Source organism: Theobroma umbraticum, unplaced genomic scaffold (assembly GCF_002168275.2).
Source record: "Theobroma umbraticum cultivar Fairchild unplaced genomic scaffold, ASM216827v3 scaffold_130.0, whole genome shotgun sequence".
In the NCBI taxonomy this organism is placed as follows: domain Eukaryota; kingdom Viridiplantae; phylum Streptophyta; class Magnoliopsida; order Malvales; family Malvaceae; genus Theobroma; species Theobroma umbraticum.
The window spans coordinates 4336703-4361292 of record NW_018397264.1 but is presented as its reverse complement, the minus strand read 5'-3'; the positions used below and the strand labels follow the sequence as shown (position 1 = coordinate 4361292).

The following is a 24590-nucleotide window of genomic DNA, read 5'->3' as shown; positions in this document are numbered from 1 at the left end:
ATTTCAAGGTACCTTATCTATTAACATTCAAATGGTAAGCATCTTAAGTTGACTTGAAGCTTAATTTTATATCATGAACCTTTTTTTGAGTTTCCCTGCCAATTGTTTAACACCTTGGGACGTGGTTCTTGCTTTCAGGAAGATACTTCTCTTTTTTCAACTACAATAGTATCTTCGAGGGAACCAAATTCCTCCTTGCTCTTAAGTCTAAAATCTGAAGTACAAGTCAATGAGGAAGGTGGGTGAGAGTGATCAAGAAATAAACAGGAAGGCTTCCAGACTCTGTTTAAGAAAAGCTTCAGCAGTTACGCTCTGCTTTGTTTGCATAGTTGAACTCAATTTGTCAGCCTATAACTGACTGATGGCTTAGTATTGAAACCGAACACGTTGAGGTACAGCCCTGTTTCCTGGAAAAACCTCAACCTGAAACTTCTTTTGATTGGTTCATCTACTGTGCGGGTTTCTTTTTTTTTTTTTGGCCATCGTTTTTACTTGTAAAATATGTGTACTTCTCGTTAAAAGTAACCGCTACCTTCCAAGTTCCTCTAATATAATATACTTCTATGTCACTTTGAATTATCACAATTCACAAGGGAAAAAAGAGAGGGAGAGAACGAAAAATGTATTATCAAACTCGGTAACAAGACAAAAACAGTCTATGCATAATATGATCTTGTATAGTCCTTTTTGAAATGGTAATTTGAATGACAAAATCACATATCAAACTACAAAGAACTGGATTCATTTGTCTAAAGAAAGTGAGTGTATTTGGTAATTCATAGTTTCCCTATCTGTTGAAGCAATGGAATATGGTCCTCTGGTTACCTCTGCAAATGAATGACAGTGCCGTAAACCAAAGATAGGTGCTTATAACAAGTAGAAAGCAACCATCAGCCAGAACAGCACGTGATAAATTAAAGCGATCTTGGAAACCGAACTAGCTGCACTAGTGGTAGCTGGCACAAAGCTTCCTTCAGGTGTGCCTGTGGTCAGGACAACAACTATCCAATCTCCATCTGAACCAATCCCAACTCCTGTATACTTGGTGTCATTGAGATTATCAGAGTACTGAGACTCTGTAAAGTTGGTGAGCACAAGACTTGGAACCAGGTTTGGAACACAAGCAGGCATTACTGCTCCATCCCTTGTGTTGGAGACATTGAGATGACATTTGGCTAAAAGTTTTGGATAGTTGGCAAACTGAGGTTCAGTGCCTGGAACTGTATTCGCACCAGTGGAGTTTGTACAAGGTTGGTTCTTGAATTGATCAGCCAGTTCATCAGCAAAGCACTCAGCATTGTCATTTTTTGTCAGGATTGTCAAATTCAAAGAAGCCCGATAACTGTTGATGCCTTTGAGAAGATCATCCTCCTCATCTGTATATGGTCAAGATGAAATCAATGATTAGATATCTATCCGGGAAGGGCAAGAAAGCTTTCTCAACTCTTTAACAAATATTGTTTGACCGCCATTTCTTTTTTGAAAGAGCAAACAAAATAAGTTCTATTTCAGGCATCAATGAATATGCAAAGAAAATCATTTTCTTCGCATTTCTCAAAAGAAACCATAGCTACGTGGCAGAAAATCTCAAGCAAAATCGGTAAGTTCATTATTCTTACTCTGTAGCTAAAATTACTGAACAACTGGACTGTAGGAAAGATACAATGCAACTCAAGTTACTCAAAACGTCAAACCAATTAATCCATACCAAGGTCAGAATGCTACAGATTTTTTCTTAACTATCTAAGCCTAATCGGTCAACATAGGATATCAGAGAAACACATTTCTTATCCATACAAGTCATGCAACTCCACAAACACTTTCCTCTTGAATGACATTTCTGTGGGAACTAGTCAGTGTTTTCTACAGCCAGAGAGTAATATGAAAGCTTCTGGTTCTTAAGAGGAAAGCTTAAAGTGTGACCAATCCCAGATTCTAGTAATATGGCTGCACAGCATACCTTACAAGAATCAAGAGATTGTAAAGGAGAGAAAGATGATAGCACAAACAAGCTTTTGAAGACTCTTAACATAACACAGTTACGTTAAAATAATAACTTGTGGAGGATTTATGTTCAAGAAATCTGAAACATTACTACATTGCCAACTGCTAATTCAAAGTTGATCTAGGAGATCTCCTCTAGATCCTTCAAGCAGGGCCTATCTGAAACCCCACCTAGTTCAAATTTGTTGGTTCATGTGAGCATAGCTCTGATTGATCAGGGTTCTTGGGTAGGTTGACAACAAGGCAGGCTAAACAATCTCAAAACAGATTGAATATTTACAAGCTTAGGCAATAACTTAAAGGAAAAGTTCACTTTTTGGTTTTTAAATGATTCTCTAAGCTTGGAATCTCAGACAAGTTGGTGGGTTTAGCAGGTGGTTGCTTCATCATCTCTCTTAATCAATATATTTGGACATATGCGGATTATCAAGAGCTACAACATGTTCAGGAATAGCGTTGCTTCTTCAGTATCAAACAAAATAAACAAGCTGTTCAGATCTTGACAACTACCTCATGGTTATTTTAAATTAATTACTTTGATGATCTGTAAGGTATTCTTAACAACCAAAGATCTTAAAAAGTACCAAATAGCCATTATACTAATAAAATTTTTAGTATGGGCTGCTTTCTGGATCCATTGACTAGGTCAGATAACCAGAGGTAACCTTCTTCTCTCATCTCTTTACCAACTCTGCCCAAATTTCAGGACTTGAACCTAATTACTTCAATCTTCGAGGAATGATGACAAAGGTAGGTGGAATGGCCATTGGCAACCTTTACAAGTTGCTAAACTAGTGAATGTCTAACAAGTTTCAGCGGGCATATATAACCATGGATCATGTTTCTAATTACTGGAAATAAGGAAGACATTCTTAGCATATTGGCACAATGAAAATGGGAATGATAGCAGGCCTTCTTAGAAAAAGAGGGAACATTTCGTTAATAAAGATCAAATATTCAGATACCTTCTCTTCTTACTCGATCAAGAACAACAAACAACGAATGGCAAAAGTAGGATCCACTGCAACTATCAACAAGTAAAAGAAAATATGATCTTCCAAGATACTCAAATACTATAACAGAACACCATTTCAAACACATTATATATCTATATGAATAATTAGCAGAATCTTTTTTTTTTTGAATGAAATAATTAGCAGAATCTTATTAAAAATCCACTAGATGCATCAATCCAGTTATCAAATGGGTTCATAAATAAGGATATGTCATGTTTAATAGAAACAATGTCCGTCCAAAATACCTGTAGATCTCTGTTATAAGCAAAAATACATTCACTCAATAAAATCACATCATATCTACAAAGAACAACTCCCAACCCAAAAATAATTCAGATTTCAGACAAATCACCAAGGTCAATTGGTCAAACGACATTGCTTAGGCAACAAAGAACGTATCCAGATCCAGAAGCTTAAATACAAATAATTTGGGGAACTTAAAAAAAACAAAGTGATCTAAAAAATAGAAAAGAAAAGAAAAGAATCGTTACCAGTGTCACAGAAGATTGGGGAGAAGTTGATCATGAAGAGAATGGAAAGAAGGAGCAATGAGAAGAAAGGAGAGAGCTTCGAAAATGCCATTGTTTGTTGGGTGAATGAGGTTGTTGTCTGGAAGAAGAGTTAAAAAAGGAGAAGAGTTCGGAAGATTGTAGCTATTGTTACAGTCACTGTTCATCAATCTGTGGAACTATAAACTAGTTTCGTTTGTTGGCATCGTTAGATGTCTGAAAGCGTCGTTTGACCAACAACGACCGACACAAATCACAACGCACCTCTAAAACGACGGCGTACCAACAACTGAAAGTCTTCCCTCTTTTTCCAATCAAATACGAAAAGTTACGGCTAAATTAAACTTGGTTTGTTAAAATTTTTAAGCATTAATTAATTCCTAAGTTCTTCATTAAAAAAAAATGCAAGATCTAATTCATGCGGATGAACAAAAAAGATGCTTCAACACACAAAATAAATCATGCAACTACTATGACCTTGAATCTAAATGCACATATTGTGAACAAAGAAGAAAAAAAATAAAAGAAATACTTTTATGTTTCATTAATGGAATAGTATGTTACAATAATAATATAAAAGTTAGTGTTCAAACTTAGATTATCAAGTTTTGGTTTGGTTTTCAACGGTGAAATTTGCTAAGTTTTTTTTTTTTATCAAATATGAAGTATATTTCATTTGCAAATTAATAGCTAAAGAATTAAGAAAGAAAGAAAAATGATGATTTGGAACTAATCCTTTATGCACCTTCCATACAAAATACATTGAGATACCCAAATAACACAGCTCAGTCCGTGCTTAATTGCGAGACCCAGCCCACAATTTTGGCCCATTAGCACACCAAAGTAACTAACAAAAATCTTTAGGCAGAAATGGTAGAATACTCTTTGATTCGTAATTAGTTACAAAATTTTAGGACTATCGAGTCATTAGATTTTTACTCTTAAAAGGGCCGCAGTCCACACAAACATCAAAAAATTTGGTGGATGCAATTGATTTTGGATAACGTGGCCAATACCATGCACATCATGAGAGCGATGCACCCCTCCCCATCATCACCGCCCTCGCTCTCCCTTCATATGCCTAAACGTAGTATTACCTCTTCACTAACTTGAATTCCAATTTTCTCCTTGAGCTTCCAAGAAAATGACGGTATCGGCCAATGGCCGGTTATCGCTCTCTGCCGCCAGCCAGCCACGTGGCACGGTGGCCTTGCCTGGGAGGAGTTCGAGGCTTGTGAAGTTTTGCAATGGAGAGTTGATGGGGAAGAAGCTTAGCATGACCCCGAAACATCAAGGTCTTAGTGGTAATAAGAATGCCAAGCAAAATATTTGCATGTCACTTACTACTAACATAGCAGGGGAGTCCAAGGTGAAGAATGTAGTTAACCCTTCTTTAATTTTCTCTTTCATGCATGTCTGCCATCATCAATGTGCTTGGAACTAAAACATGCAAGCCATTTGTTTTTAATGGATCTCCTTCATGTCATATTGCCACCCTTAGTTAAAAATGGAAATTGTTGGCATATTACATCATTTAATAAAATTAGGGGGGGTGGTTCATGGCTTCATGCAGCTAAGGGACCTAGAGCTGGAAAAGCGGGACCCGAGGACGGTTGTGGCAGTTATTCTGGGAGGAGGAGCTGGAACTCGTCTTTTCCCTCTCACCAGGCAACGTGCCAAGCCTGCTGTAAGTGTTCACCACCAATTTTCAATTCCATTTATCCATTTATTTGCACATTTTCATTGCCAGTTGCAAATTTGTAGGTTCCGATTGGAGGTGCATACAGGCTAATTGATGTGCCAATGAGCAACTGCATTAATAGTGGGATCAACAAAGTGTATATTCTCACCCAATTTAACTCGGCTTCGCTTAACAGGCATCTCTCCCGTGCTTACAACTTTGGCAATGGGGTCAACTTCGGAGATGGCTATGTTGAGGTATACGTCAATTTCAGCATTTTAAACGAACAATGTTAATTCATTTATGCACAGAGCGAGTTCATTTCTGGCTTATAGCAGCCAGCGATTCTGATGTTGGAAGACTTTGTTGCTTTATACTAGACCCTGTCAGCCACACAAACTCCAGGAGAGGCTGGTAAAAGATGGTTCCAAGGGACTGCAGACGCCGTGCGACAGTTTCACTGGCTTTTTGAGGTATTCACAGCCAGCTCCCTCAATGGGGGAAAAAGAAGTCTTTGAATTACTCATTTATTTGATATTGGAATTTGACAATTTCATTGGTATGCATTTAGCCTCTAAGCTTGAATCTTGATTTTGAGAAGAACAAGAGAACGCAAAGTTAAAAATTGTAAAATGCTATCAGTAGTCCTCTTATTTATGACTCTGGCTGTTGATTTACAACTTACCATCTTGTAGGATGCAAGAAGCAAGGCGATTGAGGATGTGCTGATTCTATCAGGGGATCACTTATATCGAATGGACTATATGGATTTTGTTCAGGTAAGGCACCAGATATGCAGATAGTTTTTTCCTTTTTTTGTGAAAATTAATTGTTTTATAAAGCAGGGAATCCCTGTAGAGATCTGACGTTGGAAATCAGGTCTCACGAGACAGGACTGGCTTACAAAAAATGCCAGACTAGTTTTACTTGTAATATATTATACATTGATGCCATCAATTTAGAGACTAACAGATACTGAGATTCATCTTCTTTTTTTTTTGTTTACAGAACCACCGGCAGAGTGGTGCAGACATCACCATTTCTTGCCTTCCCATAGATCATAGGTACACCTTCAATCTTTTTTTTTTTCTCTCAAGGATCTTGTAAACTGTCAGATTTTCCATAAGTAGACTTCATGGACTTTCTTTTCAATTTCTATTTGTTCCCGCAAAGATTCTATAGCTTTTATCTAATGGTACACTGTTGATAATATGCATTACCTCTTTCTGTTGCTTTTATTGTAGGCGTGCCTCAGATTTTGGTCTAATGAAGATAGATAATAAAGGAAGGATTCTGTCTTTCAGTGAAAAGCCCAAGGGACAAGAGTTGAAAGCAATGGTAATTTTCAGTTTCTGCTGCACTTTGCCATTTTACTGGTTCTAGAAATTTGAGGGCTTTTGCTAATATCACTGTATACTTTAGGCAGTAGATACAACAGTTCTAGGACTCTCAAGAGCTGAGGCTGAAAAGAAACCGTATATTGCCTCCATGGGAGTGTATGTCTTCAAGAAGGAGATACTTCTGAACCTTTTGAGGTACTGAGCACCTGAAGTTATAGGTTATCAAAACACTACAAGCTAAATTTTGTTTTCCTATAGACTAATTTCGTCTGAAGAAAGCAAAGAAAGAATGAAAACTTCTTGATCAATTCAGTTAACAATCATGTAAAAATACACCTGCCATGTCGAACAAAGGAGCATAAGTTTTATGCAATGTTGTTGATTCAGATGGCGTTTTCCAACTGCAAATGACTTTGGATCAGAAATAATCCCGGCCTCAGCCAAAGAGTTCTTCATAAAGGTATTCACTCAAGTTTCTTCTACAGATAGCATATGAAAGCAGTCACACCCCCTCCCCTTAGGTTTGTTAGAAGATTTTTTTAGTCCAACTGGAAGGATAATTCAGCACATATATTTACAGTTTACATGTAAAATTTCTGAACAGGCTTATCTCTTCAATGACTATTGGGAAGATATAGGAACTATCAGATCTTTCTTTGAAGCAAACCTTGCCCTCACTGAGCATGTAAGTGTCACAGAAAGTCTCTGCTTTTTGTCAGTTCTGATCTTTGGTAACAAGTCTGAGGACTTGCAGCCTATGCAAACTTGCCATGGCAAGTATTTGGTACGAGAATATATGTTCTTAATTTTAAAAACACAAAGTATTTAATTGAGTTATGGATTCATATTTAAAGATAACTTGTATTAAAAACATTGTGTTGTAACTGTTTTCATGTTGTTTCTACTTGCAAAATTCATTTTATATTTTGGTTACAAAAACATTTGCACTGTTTTAACATATCTTTTGCCCTTCCAGCCACCAAGGTTTAGCTTCTACGATGCAGCAAAACCAATATATACATCAAGGAGAAATCTACCGCCCTCGAAGATCGACACTAGCAAGGTAGTGATTCTCAGTCTTTGACTCTGCTCTCGACTGAATGGCAGAAAGGAAAAAATGTCTTCGCTCTTGCAAGCATGCTAATCAGACATGAAACTAGGTTGAGATGCCTTAAGACATGCGGTTGTATTCCTAACTTTTGGGCCTGTGTTTTCGACTGAAGATTAACATTCTTTTGCATTCTCGTGCAGCTTGTTGATTCAATCATATCTCATGGTAGTTTCTTAACTGATTGCTTCATAGAACACAGCGTTGTCGGTATCAGATCTCGAATAAACACAAACGTTCACCTCAAGGTTTGTTCTACAAACCCTATAGGATGCAGAACTTGTGAGCATGCTGTCAGACCAATGTGAAATCTACTATATAATTAACTTTTTCTTTATCATAAAATTAATAATAAAACATGCAAAGGTATGTCTCGCTCTCTATTTTCTGGATAAGGGGTATGACTTCCTGATGCATAAATGAATGCAGGATACGGTGATGCTTGGAGCTGACTTTTACGAAACTGATGAAGAAAAAGTAGCAGTTTTAGCTGAGGGAGGAGTTCCTGTTGGAATAGGAGAAAACACTAAAATCAAGTAATCAAAACCTTTAATCCTCTTCAAGTTTTTGTTCCCCTTGAAAATGTCTCATTCTGTCTCATAGTTGTCATCATCCTATTGTATCATGCAGAGACTGCATCATTGACAAAAATGCCAGAATAGGGAAGAATGTTGTTATTGCCAACTCAGAGGTGTGATTCTTCAGCTTACTTATTATCTTATCATTGCTTCTTCTCCCATCTCCTTAACTTATATCTATGTCCCGAGCCAAGTCAGTATGATTAGTCCTCTAACTGTTCAGAGATAACGACGATTAATCTTCAAAAATAAAAAAAGATAATGATGATTAGAACTAAATCAACTATTTGGGAGATTTACTAATTCAATTCTATTGATAATAATCATAAGAAGCAAGAAAATTTAGTTAAGCTTTTGATGATTATGTGTTGTTAGTGTCATCTGAATTGCAGTTGTTTCAATGTAACTATTTGCAGGGTGTACAAGAGGCCGATAGATCATCAGAAGGGTTCTACATCCGATCCGGAATCACTGTCATATTGAAAAACTCAACAGTTAAAGATGGTTTTGTTATATAAATGAAATTATTCATGATCCATTTTTTGTTGATTAGGCTCAAGAAAGATTAGTATGAAAAGAATCTATGTTCATTAATAGTTAAGAGTATAATGCAACCCAGCCTCACAAAAGTGAGAAGAGAGGTTTTTTCTTTGCAAACTTGTGGCTTAAAGATGAAAAAAATAAACTGCTTACTTTCACATTCCCATGATTAGAAGGAAGCAGGCACTTCTCCATAAATTAAAAATTTTAACAGAGGGTCTCTAGTATAAGCTCTTCACAGTTAAACATTAATTCGTTTTCATATCTTTGCAAAACAAAACACTCTTCTGACAATATAATATTTGATACAGTGCACTTCTTGTGTGAAAATGGCTTTCTACCTGTTCTTCCAGCCCGATGTAAATAATCGATAGCAGTTTTTGGCAGGTCAAAGTTGTATATATGAGTTATTTCTGGCAGGTCAATCCCCCTAGCAGCTATATCTGTAGACACAAGGAGATGGCCGCCTCCTTGCCTCACTTCCTGAATTTTCAAACAAATATTCAAACAGTTAGGCAGCTCTTTGAGGATGGAGCGCAGGATATAGCCAAAGAGTGGAACAGTTTATCATGGCCCAGTAGGGAATCATGTAGTAAGTGGCCTTCTGCATGCGTTGACACTTCCATGGTGCCTTGCAGTGCAGCAGTTTGTTCAATTTTTTTTCAATAAAGGAATCATATAATTTATAGTAGCTAAATAAGTAACCTTTGCTATTAAGTTTCAATAGAAGAATAAGTCACTGGAACTAAAGAATAAATAATCTTTGCTTAGAGGGAATGGGAAAGGCCATGCATTCAATCATAGAGGAACTAAAGGACACTTACTGATAGTGAAGCTGCTCGTGAATTGAAATTCATGTTGTCCTCCAAAAGAATGATCTCTAAAGAACCTCCATATGAAGCCTTTAAAAAATCAATTAAAAGAGTTGTTGAAGGAGCTTTCCCAGCCTTTTTTGACTTCTCAGACTGCATGAATAAGGGAGAAATAAATATGAAATTATTAGAGAAGCATAGAATGATGAACATAAGGTTTCTTAACGTTCATATTGGAGCCAGCCAATTCTTTCCTACCTTTCCTTTCGTCATGATAGCAAATATGTAAAACTACATAAGCTATACATCTATTATACACGTATGCAGGCTGGATCAGAGGTTTGGTCAGATCCAGAAGGTGCAATGATCATATCAAGAAGAAATCCTTCATTGAATATCATCTTGAGGCAAAGCATTCATAAAATGCTGAACCCCAAATTTCAAAATAGCTGCCAACATATTTTCAGGATAATAACATATAATAATTGCATCATCTCAGAAATCAACACATGAAGAAGGATAAGCTGTGCGAACCTGCTCATTAACAAAAATAATACCAGACTCAGGCAGATCAGATTGTAATAAAGATAGTAATAGCCGATGTTTCTCTTTTCTACCACATATCTGTCAAGCAATTTACCATATGATCAGAATCAATCACTGTTCAAAGACCAAGAGAAAGATGCCATATAGGACAATAACATTTGGTTAAACATTATCATAGTAAGTACACAGATTGAGTCCCATACTAAAATTTCCCTTACCACAAATCTATGAAGCAGGCATGACGGCATGGGCTTTACCGGATTGACATGGACATGAACCACATCCCCCTATAGGTTATACCAAAATGATTTTGCAAGTGAGAAAACCAAAAACAGCACTGTATTGAATGCCAACAAGATGACATGAAATGAACTGTTAAAAAATTAACCTTTGTCCACTTCTGCTGTATACAGTCATGTAAAAATCGTCTATGCTGGGGGATGGATGCACTGGCAAAAACAGTCTGACGGTTGTTGCATGAAGAATATGATGTCAAAAGCTTCCGGATAGAACTAACTTGTTTTGAAGAATTGAAAATAAAATCAACCTAATAATATGAAATGTCATTCCTTAAGAAAGAATATCAAAAGAAGGCATGCCAATTTAAGAAGCTTAGCAAATAAATAGAAAAAAAAACACAAAAGAAGAGAGAGAGAGATGTACTCCTAATAAACAATCAGGGAGTGTACAAAACAATCACCTAGAATGCAAAAAAGTCTGTTTATTTGTCTAAAAGACTATATAAAACATAAATCACATAATTTAAGCAAAAATTTTATCCAAATGAAGACAACTGAAAGTCAATATTCTGATACTGTTAGTGACTTTATGGAACACAAGTTAAAGGCATAATAATAAGTTTCTCCAAAATTCCTACTGATATTTCCAGAATTCATTAAAAAATAAAAATGTCATTTAAAATACTTTAGAGTTCAGCCCGAAATGGTTTATTTGGAATTTAAATGCAAAACAAATGGCTTATAAGTAAGTCAACAACTAATCAACAGAGGAAAATGCCATTGTATTTTAATTACCTCATCAACTACCAATATTCGCATAGAATCAAGCTTAAATATCTGCTTCTCAAGCATCTGGCTCAAACTTCCTATTGTTGCTACCACTATATTAGGTGGTTCTGCCTGAAAATTTAAAGATTAAAGGAAATAAATAAATAAAATTTGCATTGAACATGACCAGGCCATCACTTTATATAGAGATTGCCACAATTTTTTGTACAAACAGAGGGAACTTTTCAAAATATTACCATGTTAAGAGAACAGCTTAACGAAAAGATATGTCATCAAACTTTACCAGAGTGCACTAAGTTGTTGTGCAATAAAATTTGAAAAGATAAAAAATGGGTAAGAACTGAGTTTCCATTCTTGATCAATTACTTATCAAATAGTTCCAATTGTGAAAACTCATCTATTACTATTAGACAATATTATATTTTTAACTAATTTAGAACAGTGATAATGTTTTGCCACAATCCTGTAAATCTACATGGACCTTTATGAAACAAGAGGACAAGAAGAATGCAGGACCTTCAGCCAACTCTTATGTCTCCTCAACATTCCTCCATCTAAAAGCGCCATAACAGTATACGACTTCTGCTCCACTTCAGGGTCCATAGGCTTTGCAGCCAACATCCGAGCCACTTTTGTAACCTTTGATCATACAACAAACACCAAAACTTCCATAACAATACTACCATATTCACCTTATATTATCCAATTTTCTAACTACTCATCTGTCCAAATTTTCTTGCAGAAACGAAATTGAACTTAAAATGTTAAAACAATCAAAACAAAATTCTTACTTGCATGCCAAGTTCCCTGGTGGGAACCACAATTAAAGCTTGCACAGCCGATCTTTTAGGGTTTATCACCGAATAAATCAGCAATAGGTAAGTCAGCGTCTTCCCAGAACCTGTCTAGAGCACCATAAATAAAGCGTACATTAGCCTTATCAACACAGGAAAATCATTGTTCCTTTTAACATAGTTATTGAGAATTGGATTTACATAAGCTCAACTAACTGAATTAAAAAAAATAAAATAAAATTTTATGATATGATATGAATATTGAAAAATTTATACCATACTATTGAACGGGAAGAAAATCAACCTGAGCATGAAGAATGCAGTCGTTTCCAGAGAATAAAACAGGCAAAGCTTCCCTCTGTACGTCGGTCGGCATTACATGCCCAAGCTCTTCCATCCTGAAACGCCACCGTATCTTCGGTGAAACCATACCAATATAATTTTAAGAAATTAACAAAACGGAAAATGAGGTGAAGCAGAAGCTTGCCTGCCCAGCACGTGGTCCGGCACGTGATCCTGGCAAATTTCACGAAGAGTTAGAGAATTACAATTCGTTTCAAGCTCTTTACTTAGTGGAAACGAGTTGGAATTGTATGAAGAGAAGAGAGCTTTATTTGAGTAGTTGGCTGAAGAAGAGAGATTGAGGTAACGGTTTCGAGGTTGGAGAAGGCAACGGCAAGTGGTTGGCTCTGGAGACGGTGCCGTAATGGTCAGAGAGAGAAGCACAGTAGCTGAAGTTGAAGAAGCCATTCTTCTTTATCTCTGGCTTCGCTGAGAGTGAGAGCGACGGTTTGGGAGATTGAATGATGATGATGAGGATTATAGACGAAAATAATTCTGTCATCACAGGTTTTATGTATGGGCCTGGCGCTGATCTCATCACATCAGACGGTCAATAGTTGTATTTTTTGGTTAAATGTTTAAATTGGGATTAAAAGTTTAGATTTTTTTAACTATAAGTTAAATATTTTAATTATAATAATTAAAAGTTAAATAATTTTTATTCTTTACAATTAAAAGTTAAGTTGACAGATAGATAGAATGTGTATCACACATAACAAAAAATCGTATGAATTGTTGATATGATAATTTAAAAGAATGTGGTGTTATTTAGTATATTTTAAAATTTAATTATTATATATTATATTAAAAATAATTATTATAATTAAAAATATAATTATAATATATTATATTAAAAAATTAATTATTATACAACATGTTAAAATTTTAATAACCACATCATAAATTAAAAACATGTAATAAACATGCGTCAGATATCTCTCATCTTAATTTTTAATTATAAAAATAAAAAATATTTTAATTTTTAATTGTTATAATTGAAATATTATATCCTTAATTAAAAAAATATCTAAATGATTAGTCTCACTTTGATCAATTAGTTTTTTTTTTTTAAAGCTACCTTTGTTTTTTAGTTTATTGAGCCATGAACTAAAGCTAGAGTTAAAGCTACTTTCAATGGCAGCCAAATTTCAATTTGATCCGTACTTAAAGCCAAGTTGTATGAACAAAGCAGAGAGTGTAAAGAGAAGTTTGAAAGTGTATTCTCGACCTTTCGGTGGGAATAAAAAGGGAGGTTGGTAGGTGGTAACATGCTTCCCTACCTTAGAAGCAATATGTAATTAAATGTCAATGAGAATTTCATTTTACTTAATGCAAGTGATTTGATTTGAAGTTGGGCAATTTATTCAATTAGGTAAGATTTATATAACTTGTTCGTGAAAAAAGGAAAAAAAAAAAGAGTGTAAATTGAAATTGAGACTTTTTTTTTTTACTTTTTACTTGTGAAATTAAATTAGTCAATCTATTTTATATATTCTTTAAAGATATTGTGTTGTATTAAAATATTGGTACACCAAAATGTATTAAAAACTTCTTGATTATCTTTTACAAAGTTATTGAAATTTACTATAATTTTTAAATAATTAGAATTCCATTACAAAAAGACTGATTAATATAAAGGTAACATTATGAATTTTGAAATTTGAATAATTAAATTATAAAGAGCAACAATATTAGTATAATTTTTACTCCTGTTGAACTATTACTTAGAAAATAGTAATTAAATTACTAACTTAGTAATAACAAAATATTTTTCAAATAATATTTGAGTCTATTTATTTGAAATAATACTTGCCAACATTCAATTTACCTGGCTACACTTCTAAGATATTATAATAGCAAAATTTTATAGTAAGTATTTCACACATCTCAATTGATTTTAGCATTTTGTTTCTTTTATATTCTATTGTTTTGTTTTCACCTTCTCCAACAAATCGAAGTGAATAAAAAAAATGTTAAAAGATAATATATTTTTGTATTTTAAAATTTTAAAAAGGAATAAAAGAGATAAGCTTTGATATCTCGAGTTTTTAGTTATCCTCACAAAACATAAGTAAAAAATATTTAATTTCAAAATTTAAAACCATTCAATAGGTCTACTAATCCATTAACTATAAAGATTATTAAAGAGCTTTTTTTTTTTAATTTTCAAAGGTAAATAGTGATCTCATGCAACTTTTAAAAATAACTCTTTGACTGTTATATATCGACCCTTAATATTTATTTTCAGATGAGGTTAATTTACAATAATTTTTAAACTAACATATATATCTTTTATATATATATTTAAAAAGTTTTTCAAATTTCAATGAGATCAAGTGACCCCAATTTTTATTTAAGATCTAAAATATATTTTGTTTAGGCTTAATTCATATATATTGTATATAATATTATAATTAATAGATTTCATGTTCAATGATTGAAAATGTGTTTGTCCAAAAAAAAAAATTGAAAATGTGAATAAAATTTGTGAGAGAAAAAAAGAGAGTTGATTTTGACTGTGTAAATATGATCCAATTTTATGTAATTTACTTCTCAAATTGGAAAAAAAATCTATTAGTGAGAGAAAAAGAAGGCGGAAATGGAAAGATTTTGATTTGTGTGAATTTAATTTAATGAAATTAAAAGCCGAAATCTGTAACAAGCCAGCCGAGAACAAATCGGAGCGTCTTACCCTTACGTAGAAAGAAGTGGAGTGTGAAACGGAAAAGAGTATAATCTAAAAAAGCGCCAAATAATGAATCAGAATTAATTAATTAATTAATTATTACAGAAATTGAAAAGGGTTAGATTGATTGATTCCATCAAAAATCAAACCGTCTGAATCGGTTTATCTTTTTCCCCTCCGCCTGCGTATTCTGCCTTTTGCCTCTTTTTCAGTTTATTCTCAAAATAAAATTAAAGTTCTTTTCTTTGACCGCTTACTTTTCTCATCCGAAACCAAACACTGGCTTTTCCTAGGGTTCCTTGCTTCTTCCTTCTTCCGCATTCTCGATTCCTCTCTATCAAAACTCCGTTTCTCTTCTTTGTTCTTCCAAACACGTTTGGTTTCAATGGCGGATTTCACTTCCTCTGCTTCTGCTGCTGCTGATTCTTCTTGCTCCTTGTCCGAGAAGCCGATCGCATTAATGGCTGCTTCATCCTCGTCGCCGCCGTCGTCGTCTTATGGAGCAGTACTTGACGATGGTTCCGAAGACGGTTGCAGCATCTGTCTCGAGCCTTTCTCTGCTCAAGACCCTGCCACTGTACTAATCATCACTCTTTCTAGTCTTCTATATGCTTTTTCCTTTTTTCTTGAATAAATTTTGATTAACCAGTTCTTTTTACTTTTTGTTTGTTTAGTAATGATCGAGCTGGTCGATAATACTTTTTGTTGATCGTAGTTCTTTGAGATTTATTGTCGCTGTTTAATTAGTATTTTGGAACTACAGCTCAGTGATAATTTATTGTTTTCCTTAATCAATTATCTTAATTGATAACCAAATGATCCAAATAAATTGATCATCGAAGTGGAAGAGTTTGGTGGACTGTTCATATTACTTTTGTGAAACGTTATGATTTGTAGCATGCGAGATTGTAACATTGATTGCGATCAGTTTCTTACATTTTCAAAATTTTAAGATGGAAAGTGATCACTGATCTTTACTGTTAGATTCGATCTATTATTAGCTCAATTAACTTTGAAGAATGCTTTCGTTTTCCCCCAACTCTCGCCACACACACACACACACACACACAAACATATAGCCATCCTTTATGTGAGTGAAGGATATATGTCTTGTATATCTATTCTTTAGACGGCTTGATGTATGGACTCTTTTTGCCGCTCTCCTCTTTGGGGATATAATTTGCTCAAAAATATACATGGATTCAAGATGGATTTAATTTTTTATTACTAATTCTTATAGTGTGGGTGCTGGGTAATTGTTTAACATGTTTCAGGTTACCAGTTGTAGACATGAATACCATCTTCAATGCATTCTTGAATGGTAGGTGTCTCTCTCACTTTTAGATTATACTTATATAGGAAACACGGTTTCTTACATATTTGCCCAGGAATGCAATAATATAATAGTTCTTTGTTCTTAATTCTGTCATTTCCTAATTGAACTTGTGTACCCACTAGGTCACAGAGAAGCAAAGAGTGCCCAATATGTTGGCAATCGTTTGTCCTGAAAGATCCTGCCAGGTGTATAACTTGTTAATTCCCCTCCCTCCTCTCTAACTCTCTACATACATGCATTAAATACATCAATTGCTTATGAGCGGAAACTAATCAGCTAATCGGTGATTTTTTGTTTATATGCATGCATCTTTGCAGCCAAGAGCTTCTAGATGCTGTCAGGATTGAAAGGCACTGCAGGTCAAGGAACCCTTCTCCTGCTGTTCCCATAGATTTTCATCATTTCCATGACGATTTTGGTACCGAGGAGGTGATTTATTTGGTTCCTTTTGAACCTTTATATTCATTTTTATGCTGAGTATTAAGCTCAACAAGAATATTTTAATGATAGCATGTTATTTGGTTCTCAGGATGCATCTCATTCAGATGACTCAGACTTTGATGAACGCATTTTGCAGCATCTAGCTGCTGCTGCGAGCAGAGCTCGTTATGTTCGCAGAAGGGAAAGGCAAAGATCTTCTGGGCTTGACCCTGCTCGAGTTCTTTTTTTTACCTCTCCTGAACATATGCCGCACACACAGCAGACAAATCCAACTTCACCGGATGAATGCCAAAACTTAAGGTATGGGTTAAGTCAGTGTGATTCACTGGCTTCAGTCATACCAAATATTGACCCTCCATTACCTGTGAACCCATCTGTTGATGTGGTCTCTAGTTCTGCTGTCAGTGGAGATAAGGCTATCGACACAAGGTAATTATATTCTCTTGGATTCCTAGCCTGTTCTCAACTTGCTTATTGTAGTATGTCCTGTTGGAAGAACATCCTGAAAATTTGCTTCCAACAAGGAGCACGAGGTTTATATTATTCATACTCTACAGATCTTATGATGTGTCTTTCAGCTGTTTTCTATCAAATTTTTATGATGACTATAATAATAGCAGTATGTTATCTTATTCTTTTGTGCATCTCTAAATGGTATTTCTCTGAAGTATTCTTCTGTTTGTAGTGGTCATTGGTATTCACTTGCATTACATTTTATACAACCTCTAAGTCCTTTGATCATTGTTCTTTATTTTGTTCAGGCAGCCACAAGTGGATACTCTACATAGACCAAGCTCATCTGAAACATTTTCTTTCACTGAGTCTATCAAATCTAAATGGTCCATTGCTTCAGCCAGGTACATGTGTTTCAATTCAGGTTTGTTTGAGACTGATATCTATGTGTTGCTAAGGGCATGGATGTATTGCAACAGATACAAGGAATCTATTTCTAAAGGTACCAGAGGTCTGAAAGAGAAGCTTCTTGCTCGTAATAGCTCTGTTAAGGAGCTCAGCAAGGGAGTGCAGCGGGAGATGAGTGCGGGGATTGCTGGTGTTGCAAAAATGATTGAACGTCTAGATATTGCTACAAAAAGACCTGGAGCTTCTATACCTGTTTCTGGTGGCACTGGTGGTACCCCAAACATTTTATTTAAGGGAAAGGGAGTGCAAGAAAATGTTATCGCTCAGAGTCTTAATAATAACCATGCAGAATTCTCTCATGGTTTAAATTCAGAAGAACCATCTTATTCCTCTTTTACCATCCCGGGCAAAGTTGAAGTTTCTCCCACCCAGGTATGACCAACTTTTCTCAGAATGTCATTCCATCAACTGATTGCTGCTAATTAGTTACTCAGATGATCAAGCATAACCCAGCAATATTCTCTTAGGAAAGATGACCGTTTTTAAATTGTCAAGACACAGATCTTTTGAATCTGTATCATGCATTGAATTATTCCCATGTTATTGGAAAAAGTGGGGTGGGATGAGGAACCACTGGTTCATTATGAAAATAAATTCTGCATTTGGTTTTTGTGCTGCATCTGAATGCCCTTTTGTGGTCAATTTCTAAGACATAAGGAACATTGTATTGAAGAATAGACAAAATTTTGATATATTCAAAAAGCATTCCATAGTCACGGATTTAATTTTGTGTGTAGCATTACTTATCATGATATTCTTGTCTTCCAGAGAGGACATTGATGCTGTTGAGTATGTCATTGGCTGGTTCGTTGTGGCAGTTAACATTTTGTTTTGGAAGAGGCTATTTAATGCAAGTGATGTTACAGTGAGGAAACCAATTTGCCGGTTGGTTTGCGTCCTGCATTGCCTATATCTTGCAAAAGATTCCCCAAGTTGGATGGTACATACACCATATATTGTCCTGACACCAACATTTCCTTTTGTCATAAAACACTGGTAGGAGTAGTAAGAAAGCAAGAATTGTAAAAGCTTTCACCTTCTCTCCTATTTGGTCTGTGCTGTTTGCGTTCTGGTTTTACAGAGGAGTTTGACATTCAGCTTTTTCTGTTCTCTAATTATTCGGGCTATTTAAATTTGAAAAAAATGCCTCTGTTTCTTACTTTCAGGTATATTCTAAAATTGCATTCCTACCTTCTTTTTTCCCTAGATTCTTACTGGGAGCAGCCCAGCAGAAATTTTTTTTTAAAAAAAAGGAAAGAAAGTTAAGCCTAATACCCTTTAGAGTCAAATTAGATCTTATCAGAGAAAGAAAGTGAAGACTCTGGATTGTGCGTGCAAAGTTTTTATAGCATAACATTGTCAAGCGGTGATACATTTGCTGTGGTTTTGATGCATGACCCACCCGGCCCCTGGGCCTATCTTACTGGTGGGTCAAGTGGACTCAGGCTGTGTGCCGCGTAAACAGTCCATGCTGCATACGTGTCAGGGAAGTTTTACCATATGATGAACAACTAAGATGACACGTCGGTTCTTGATAAGGTATTGGCTTTGTCCATGGTGGAAGAGCTAGATTTCTGAGGTCGGCATGGGCCATGGAGCGGCCGGCACACCACCTCAATCTTCAGCATTATCGTTTTTCCCGTTTCATGTTTTGGATTTGAACAAGATTCATGTTTTCATTCACGTAATCGCATCACTATGTGGCTGAGTAGTAGACTATTAGCCGACTAAACGGTTGGCATTTTGTGGACATCTCAAAGTTGCACCAGGATACCACTAACTAAACCTACTAATCAATATCCCGAATTTGCTTTAGAGATGTAGAGTTTCATGGTATTAGAAAGAGAGGCTTGTAAAACTTATCATTTTCCACTTGTCCTTTCAGTTAGTTCTTGTGTTGCCTGGAAAATGCTAATACCCAATGGTTTCGGAAGAGATACTTTGAAAATGTTGGGTGTTAGAATGTGGCATGGTAGTCCCCTAGTTGTGTTAGGATGCATTGATTGTGGAAAGGTTAAATGTTAATTCTACTTTGTAACAAATTCAATTGGAGAGGAAATTGACATAGTGTTATACTAGTCGTAGTACTTTATGAAGAAATTTAGGATAAATCGGGGAAGGTTTTAAAGCAAGGAGAGCCAAAACAACAAAAACCAGAGAAGCTAAAGAAAAAAGATTGGGAAAATCAATTTGGGTGAAAAAACCACCCTCACTACTTTTCATGTTAGTATATATATGACAGTAACAGCCATAGTCTTGTAAACCGGGATTGGAGAATGCAAAAACGATGAGGATAAATAGCTGAGCACAAGATTCCAGAGATGGAATTCTGTGCTTTACAGCGGAACATTTTAACGACTGTGAAAACAAAAGAAATAGACTTGAAAAACACATAACAAGTTAAAGTATTATAACAAGTTAAAACGAGTTAAAGTATCATAACAAGGCTTGGTTCATCTGGTAACTTGCAATTGATTAAAGTAATGTATTATTTTAATCTAAGTTTAATTAATTAACTCTTAATTGATATTGATCTTTCCTAATTCTTCTACAACAACATGAATAACCCTCTTACAGTTCTGATATCTGCCGCTATGGCTAAGGCGTCCTTGGCCCCACGGGTCTTTTCTTCTCTTAGCATTTGCATAGTATCATCCTTGTCCCTGTCCTCTTGGTCGTTGACATACGAGAAGGCCAGGGTTGCAGCTTCTAAAGCAGAATGGTAGCATACAGATCTTCCTATTCCGGAGTCCCCTCCAGTAGTCACCTGTGCTACCTTTCCATGCAGATTAGAATAGACAAGTATAAGAAACAAAAGAGAACAAATAAGGTCACCAATAATTCCATGCAAGACTACTCTCCACTAAACGTGCTTGTGTGTCATTACCTTTTCCCCCATAAACGAGCTTATAGGAGTGTGTTGCACACCCGCTTATAAGGAGCTCAGGACATCCCGTTCTTGTCTGATGTAGAATAGAGATATTTTTCTCGTGACACTTTCTCCCCCACTATCTGGCAACGCCCTCGTTGCTTGTCGGCCAACCCACTACCCTAATCTCCCTGGGCCCGCGCGTCGTTTAGTTAGCTGGATGATCGACGGAGAACAGGTCCGGTTATGTTATTTCCAGCTTTGTCACGGTCACTACTTCATTCTCTTCCCTCATTTAATATTAGCGCACTTATAGGGGTGTGCAGCACACCCGCTTATAAAAAGTCCAAAACCTCTCGTTCTTTTATGATGTGAGATAAAAATACTTTTTTAGTTAGTTGGTTAGCTTGTATTGAGGATTTATGGCCGGTGGAGGTGGCACCATGACATATTCTTTGCCTGGCTGTGGAGAGAGCTTTGAGCAAGTGAATATTGGGTAAAGAAGAGGAGGCTGTTTATAGGCCAGCAATGATGTGCGGTACTCTTGCATTGGGCCCACATCATTGGTGGGTTAGATTTCTGAGGTGTGGACTATGAAGCAGAAGCCCAAACCTCAATCTTGAGCAAATATGGTCTTCCATTTCCTGCTTTGGATTTGAATAAGATTCATGATTTCGTTCACGTAATCACGACCCACATTGCCACGGAAAACGGTTTCCAGTATAATGATTGGGAAGATGTAGGAGGTATGGAATAGAAATAGTACTTTTCTTGCGTCCAAAACCTGACCATGTCTAGGGGTCTTAAACCATGATGTCATGTCTCACAAACGTACATACATACATCAACAACAACAACAACAACAACAACAACAACAAAAGGATTTCAAGTCACTCACCCTCATTTATTCAACAAATCATTTACCATCTTTTGCCAATAGCTAAAATAAATGGACATTCAAAATTCAAATTCCATTTTTCTTTGGACTTTCTCAAATGTACAGAAAAATATAAGGAAGAAAGACTAAACAAGTGCATTAACTGCTAAGTTCATATCGAGATAGAACAAGACAAATCATTTCCAAAATAGCAGCAGTCATACAACTGATGACAGCACGATTCATGGGTATATCAAGGTATCAAAACAATCAAAATGATCAAACATATATGATATTATATGCAGGAGATATGAAAAGGGAAATATTGGGGAACAGAGTTTCAAGCATGAAAATGAGAGGACACCTCTCATTGATCTCTCAACCAAATTCAATCAGATCTTCTTACAATATGTGCAGAGAACTTGTTTCCAAGCAGAAATTAAGCCATAGGGACACCCCAGGATAAGATTGAAAACTTCAGTAAAGTAGTAGTGAATGTTTAAGCCAACAAGTAACTAGCATAATATAGAAAGTGCTGGCGTAGAGTGGCAAAATGATTCTATAACATCTTTATATCTGTTCCAAAATAACCTCTGCACCAGAAACCTTGAAGTCAGATGGGGCCTCCTCTACGTTAAGAGCTTTAACCTTTCCATCAACTACGTATGCTGACCATCTACATAAAAACCAACAATATTCTTAGTAGCTGATAAAAATCTGAAACTTTAGCAATGAAATGATAAATAGAGGCATCAGTTTGTTGTCCTGAAGAATGTTCAAAACCAAAGCCCTGGACAAAGTCATACATTCAACATGGTCTGAGGCATCTCCATAATTATATGAGGAGTTGAAAGTCATAGCTGTTTCTTTGATCTATATATAATTCTAATGACAAGAGCATAGTGCTAGAAGTACCTTTCAGAGCGAGGCCCAAGCAAAGCAGCAGAGAGATCTTTTCCTAATTCTAGGCTCTTGTGGAAGCTTCCGTCAAAGTCCCCATAAAATTCAATCTGTAACGGGGAAAAAGATAGAGAAGGAGAAAAGAAAAGAAAGAGAGAGAAAAAGGTAAAGTAGGGGGTTGGGAGATGTTGCTTACAGCCACATTAATGCACTTCAATGAAGAAAAGAATCTTAACAACATATCATCAAGTCCAAATTTTATTAATCACCAGTAGACTAGTCTGTTTAATTTACAAAATTACACTAACTAATTTGCGGGAAATACACTAATAGCAATAAATTAGGCTTGTTTAGTTGTTATTTGGCCAGCCAAAACCATTGTTTTCTCATCTGCTTTCTTTCAGTACCTCTAGTAACCAAACAGAGGCGATAGAATTTATGTTTTTTTTTTCCAGCTAGGAAATTTCAGGATTGACTTGTTACATGCATAAATTACTAATTGCTACTGCTTTTGTAAAGTTGAAGATCTTCCAAAACTAGCGGTTCATGAGCTTGTGGTCATAAATTTATGGGACAAAAGAATGAGTATCTTCCTAGACAGCAGAGAAATCACTAGATCTCCACAGATCCCTAGATAACAATTGAGAAAGAAAGCCAGCTAAAGAAAAATGAATATGACAAATCCAAATTGCAGAACACCAATATCGCACATCAACAATCAACTGAACACTATAAGGAAGAATTTGTAGAATGTACAGGTATTAGCATACATTATTATGTTGAAATGACTTACCGCATCTTTAGCTTGCAGATTGTCTGCCCAGGCATTCATGGCATACGGATCATTAACAGCAACACAAATGATAGAATCAATTCCTTTAGCCTTGAACTTATCAATGTTCTTTTTGTAACTAGGCACATGCTGCAGTGAACAAACCCCAGTGTATGCTCCCTACAAAATGCCAAAACGGTATAAATCCGAACTTCATAGAATTGCCATTCTAAACAAAAACAACAAAATAACAAAGCAAATAGATCCACATTCCACTTTAGGTATTGGTTAAATTGTCTTTGATTAACTATTTGGTAAGACTTACACATCTGAAAACGTTCAAGATTTTCAGTCCTGCTCTCAACATAAACCAATCAGTCCACCACCATTTTCTGCTTCATAAAAATTCATTCACAGAATATATTTTAAACCAGGTATATAGTACCGCAACCAATCCTTCATTATCGCCTCATTGAAAATAATCAATATAACAATCCTCAAGAAGTAATTATTATACATTTCAGAAAATCACAGAGATCATTATAATTTGTTATGTCTGCCGAGTTGTTCTGAACATGTCAAGCCTCGATTTTTACAACAAATTCCCATTAAAATCAAATTCCATATCTCATTTCCATGCGAAATGACAAAATTATAGCAAGTCCAATTACGATAAGCAAGTTATATGCTTATAAAGAAATATATTGTAATCGAATAAAAACCAACTTACAGGCAGTCCAAAGATGACGACTTTCTTGCCCTGAAATGAAATTTTTTTTTTTAAAAGTTACTCCATGAATTATGGTATAAAATAATTTTAAAAAAATGATTTGTTAACAGAAAAAGCAAAGTCAAACCGTGAAAATATCTTTGAGAGGAGTAGTAGAGAAGTTAGAAGAGACGCCTTCATCCCAGCTTCGAGCTTTCTGGAGACAAACACCGGGTGCAGCATTCACTATGTCCGTCCCCGCTGCAATCGACGCGTAGCTTCTTCTTGACGCTCCGGTTAGCAGACTTTCCAGCCTTGATTTCATAGCAGATGAAGTTGCTCGCTTTAGAATTGTTGATGCCATCGGCTTGCGCTGGGGTTTGTTCGTACCGGATTCTTTGCCTGCTTACTTGCTTGGTCGTTTTCGCTCTGGCTTGGCCTGGCCTTCCCACAGATTCTGGAAATGGTGGAAGATTTCCGACAATGGGTTTTGCAAATGGGTCCGTCCGAACAGGCTTTAAAGTGTTGGGTTAATAAGATACTGGGCCCATTATCTATGCAAAGTTGAAGTCCAGTTCCAATCTAGAAAAGGTTAAAGTCCAGATTAACTAACTAGAAAGAAAGATGACTCAAATGGTAAAATATTGGGCTGTTGTCTGTCATCTCAAAAATTTCTCTCCTCCTTTTGCTGAAATTCAAAGGTATCCATCTGCTATCTGGAAGGAAACCATTTACGTTTTACCTGCCCTTATCTGAAAGAAGTCCTCAAGTGCAGAAGTCA

General features: G+C 35.8%; 5 protein-coding genes across 7 annotated transcripts; 2 read left to right on the top strand and 3 right to left on the bottom strand.

The window, feature by feature from the left end:
- Positions 1-604: 604 nt before the first annotated feature.
- On the bottom strand, positions 605-3716 carry LOC110421098 (putative GPI-anchored protein At3g06035). Its single transcript, XM_021434570.2, has 2 exons — positions 3512-3716; positions 605-1376 (listed from the first exon to the last, which is right to left on the bottom strand). The coding sequence occupies exons 1-2, from the start codon at positions 3600-3602 to the stop codon at positions 868-870; spliced, it is 600 nt and encodes a 199-aa protein (XP_021290245.1). The 5' UTR covers positions 3603-3716; the 3' UTR covers positions 605-867.
- Positions 3717-4524: 808 nt separating this feature from the next.
- APL1 (ADP glucose pyrophosphorylase large subunit 1) lies at positions 4525-8896 on the top strand. Its single transcript, XM_021435112.2, has 15 exons — positions 4525-4898; positions 5103-5216; positions 5294-5467; positions 5591-5683; positions 5906-5989; positions 6219-6274; positions 6455-6548; positions 6633-6745; positions 6938-7010; positions 7155-7235; positions 7527-7613; positions 7802-7906; positions 8088-8194; positions 8289-8349; positions 8653-8896. Exons 1-15 carry the CDS (start codon positions 4674-4676, stop codon positions 8752-8754), a joined length of 1569 nt encoding a protein of 522 aa, XP_021290787.1. The 5' UTR covers positions 4525-4673; the 3' UTR covers positions 8755-8896.
- On the bottom strand, positions 8353-12767 carry LOC110421515 (P-loop containing nucleoside triphosphate hydrolases superfamily protein). Of its 3 annotated transcripts, XM_021435116.1 has the most exons (11): positions 12444-12767; positions 12261-12354; positions 11954-12067; positions 11679-11801; positions 11169-11273; positions 10523-10681; positions 10353-10421; positions 10123-10212; positions 9601-9741; positions 9118-9259; positions 8353-8476 (listed from the first exon to the last, which is right to left on the bottom strand). In XM_021435116.1, exons 1-11 carry the CDS (start codon positions 12704-12706, stop codon positions 8472-8474), a joined length of 1305 nt encoding a protein of 434 aa, XP_021290791.1. In that variant the 5' UTR covers positions 12707-12767; the 3' UTR covers positions 8353-8471. The 3 variants fall into 3 exon arrangements, with proteins under 3 accessions (XP_021290791.1, XP_021290789.1, XP_021290790.1); XM_021435114.1 differs by lacking the exon at positions 8353-8476 and having other exon boundaries at positions 8946-9259; XM_021435115.1 differs by lacking the exon at positions 8353-8476 and having other exon boundaries at positions 8946-9259; positions 10523-10597.
- A 2348-nt stretch (positions 12768-15115) lies between these two features.
- RHF1A (RING-H2 group F1A) lies at positions 15116-18851 on the top strand. Its single transcript, XM_021434867.2, has 8 exons — positions 15116-15561; positions 16259-16305; positions 16443-16505; positions 16638-16749; positions 16850-17190; positions 17523-17618; positions 17694-18054; positions 18451-18851. The coding sequence occupies exons 1-8, from the start codon at positions 15370-15372 to the stop codon at positions 18460-18462; spliced, it is 1224 nt and encodes a 407-aa protein (XP_021290542.1). The 5' UTR covers positions 15116-15369; the 3' UTR covers positions 18463-18851.
- A 2888-nt stretch (positions 18852-21739) lies between these two features.
- Positions 21740-24314, bottom strand: PRXIIF (peroxiredoxin IIF). The gene is made up of 5 exons (XM_021435091.2): positions 23958-24314; positions 23831-23860; positions 23122-23280; positions 22344-22438; positions 21740-22104 (listed from the first exon to the last, which is right to left on the bottom strand). Exons 1-5 carry the CDS (start codon positions 24171-24173, stop codon positions 21999-22001), a joined length of 606 nt encoding a protein of 201 aa, XP_021290766.1. The 5' UTR covers positions 24174-24314; the 3' UTR covers positions 21740-21998.
- Positions 24315-24590: the final 276 nt, after the last annotated feature.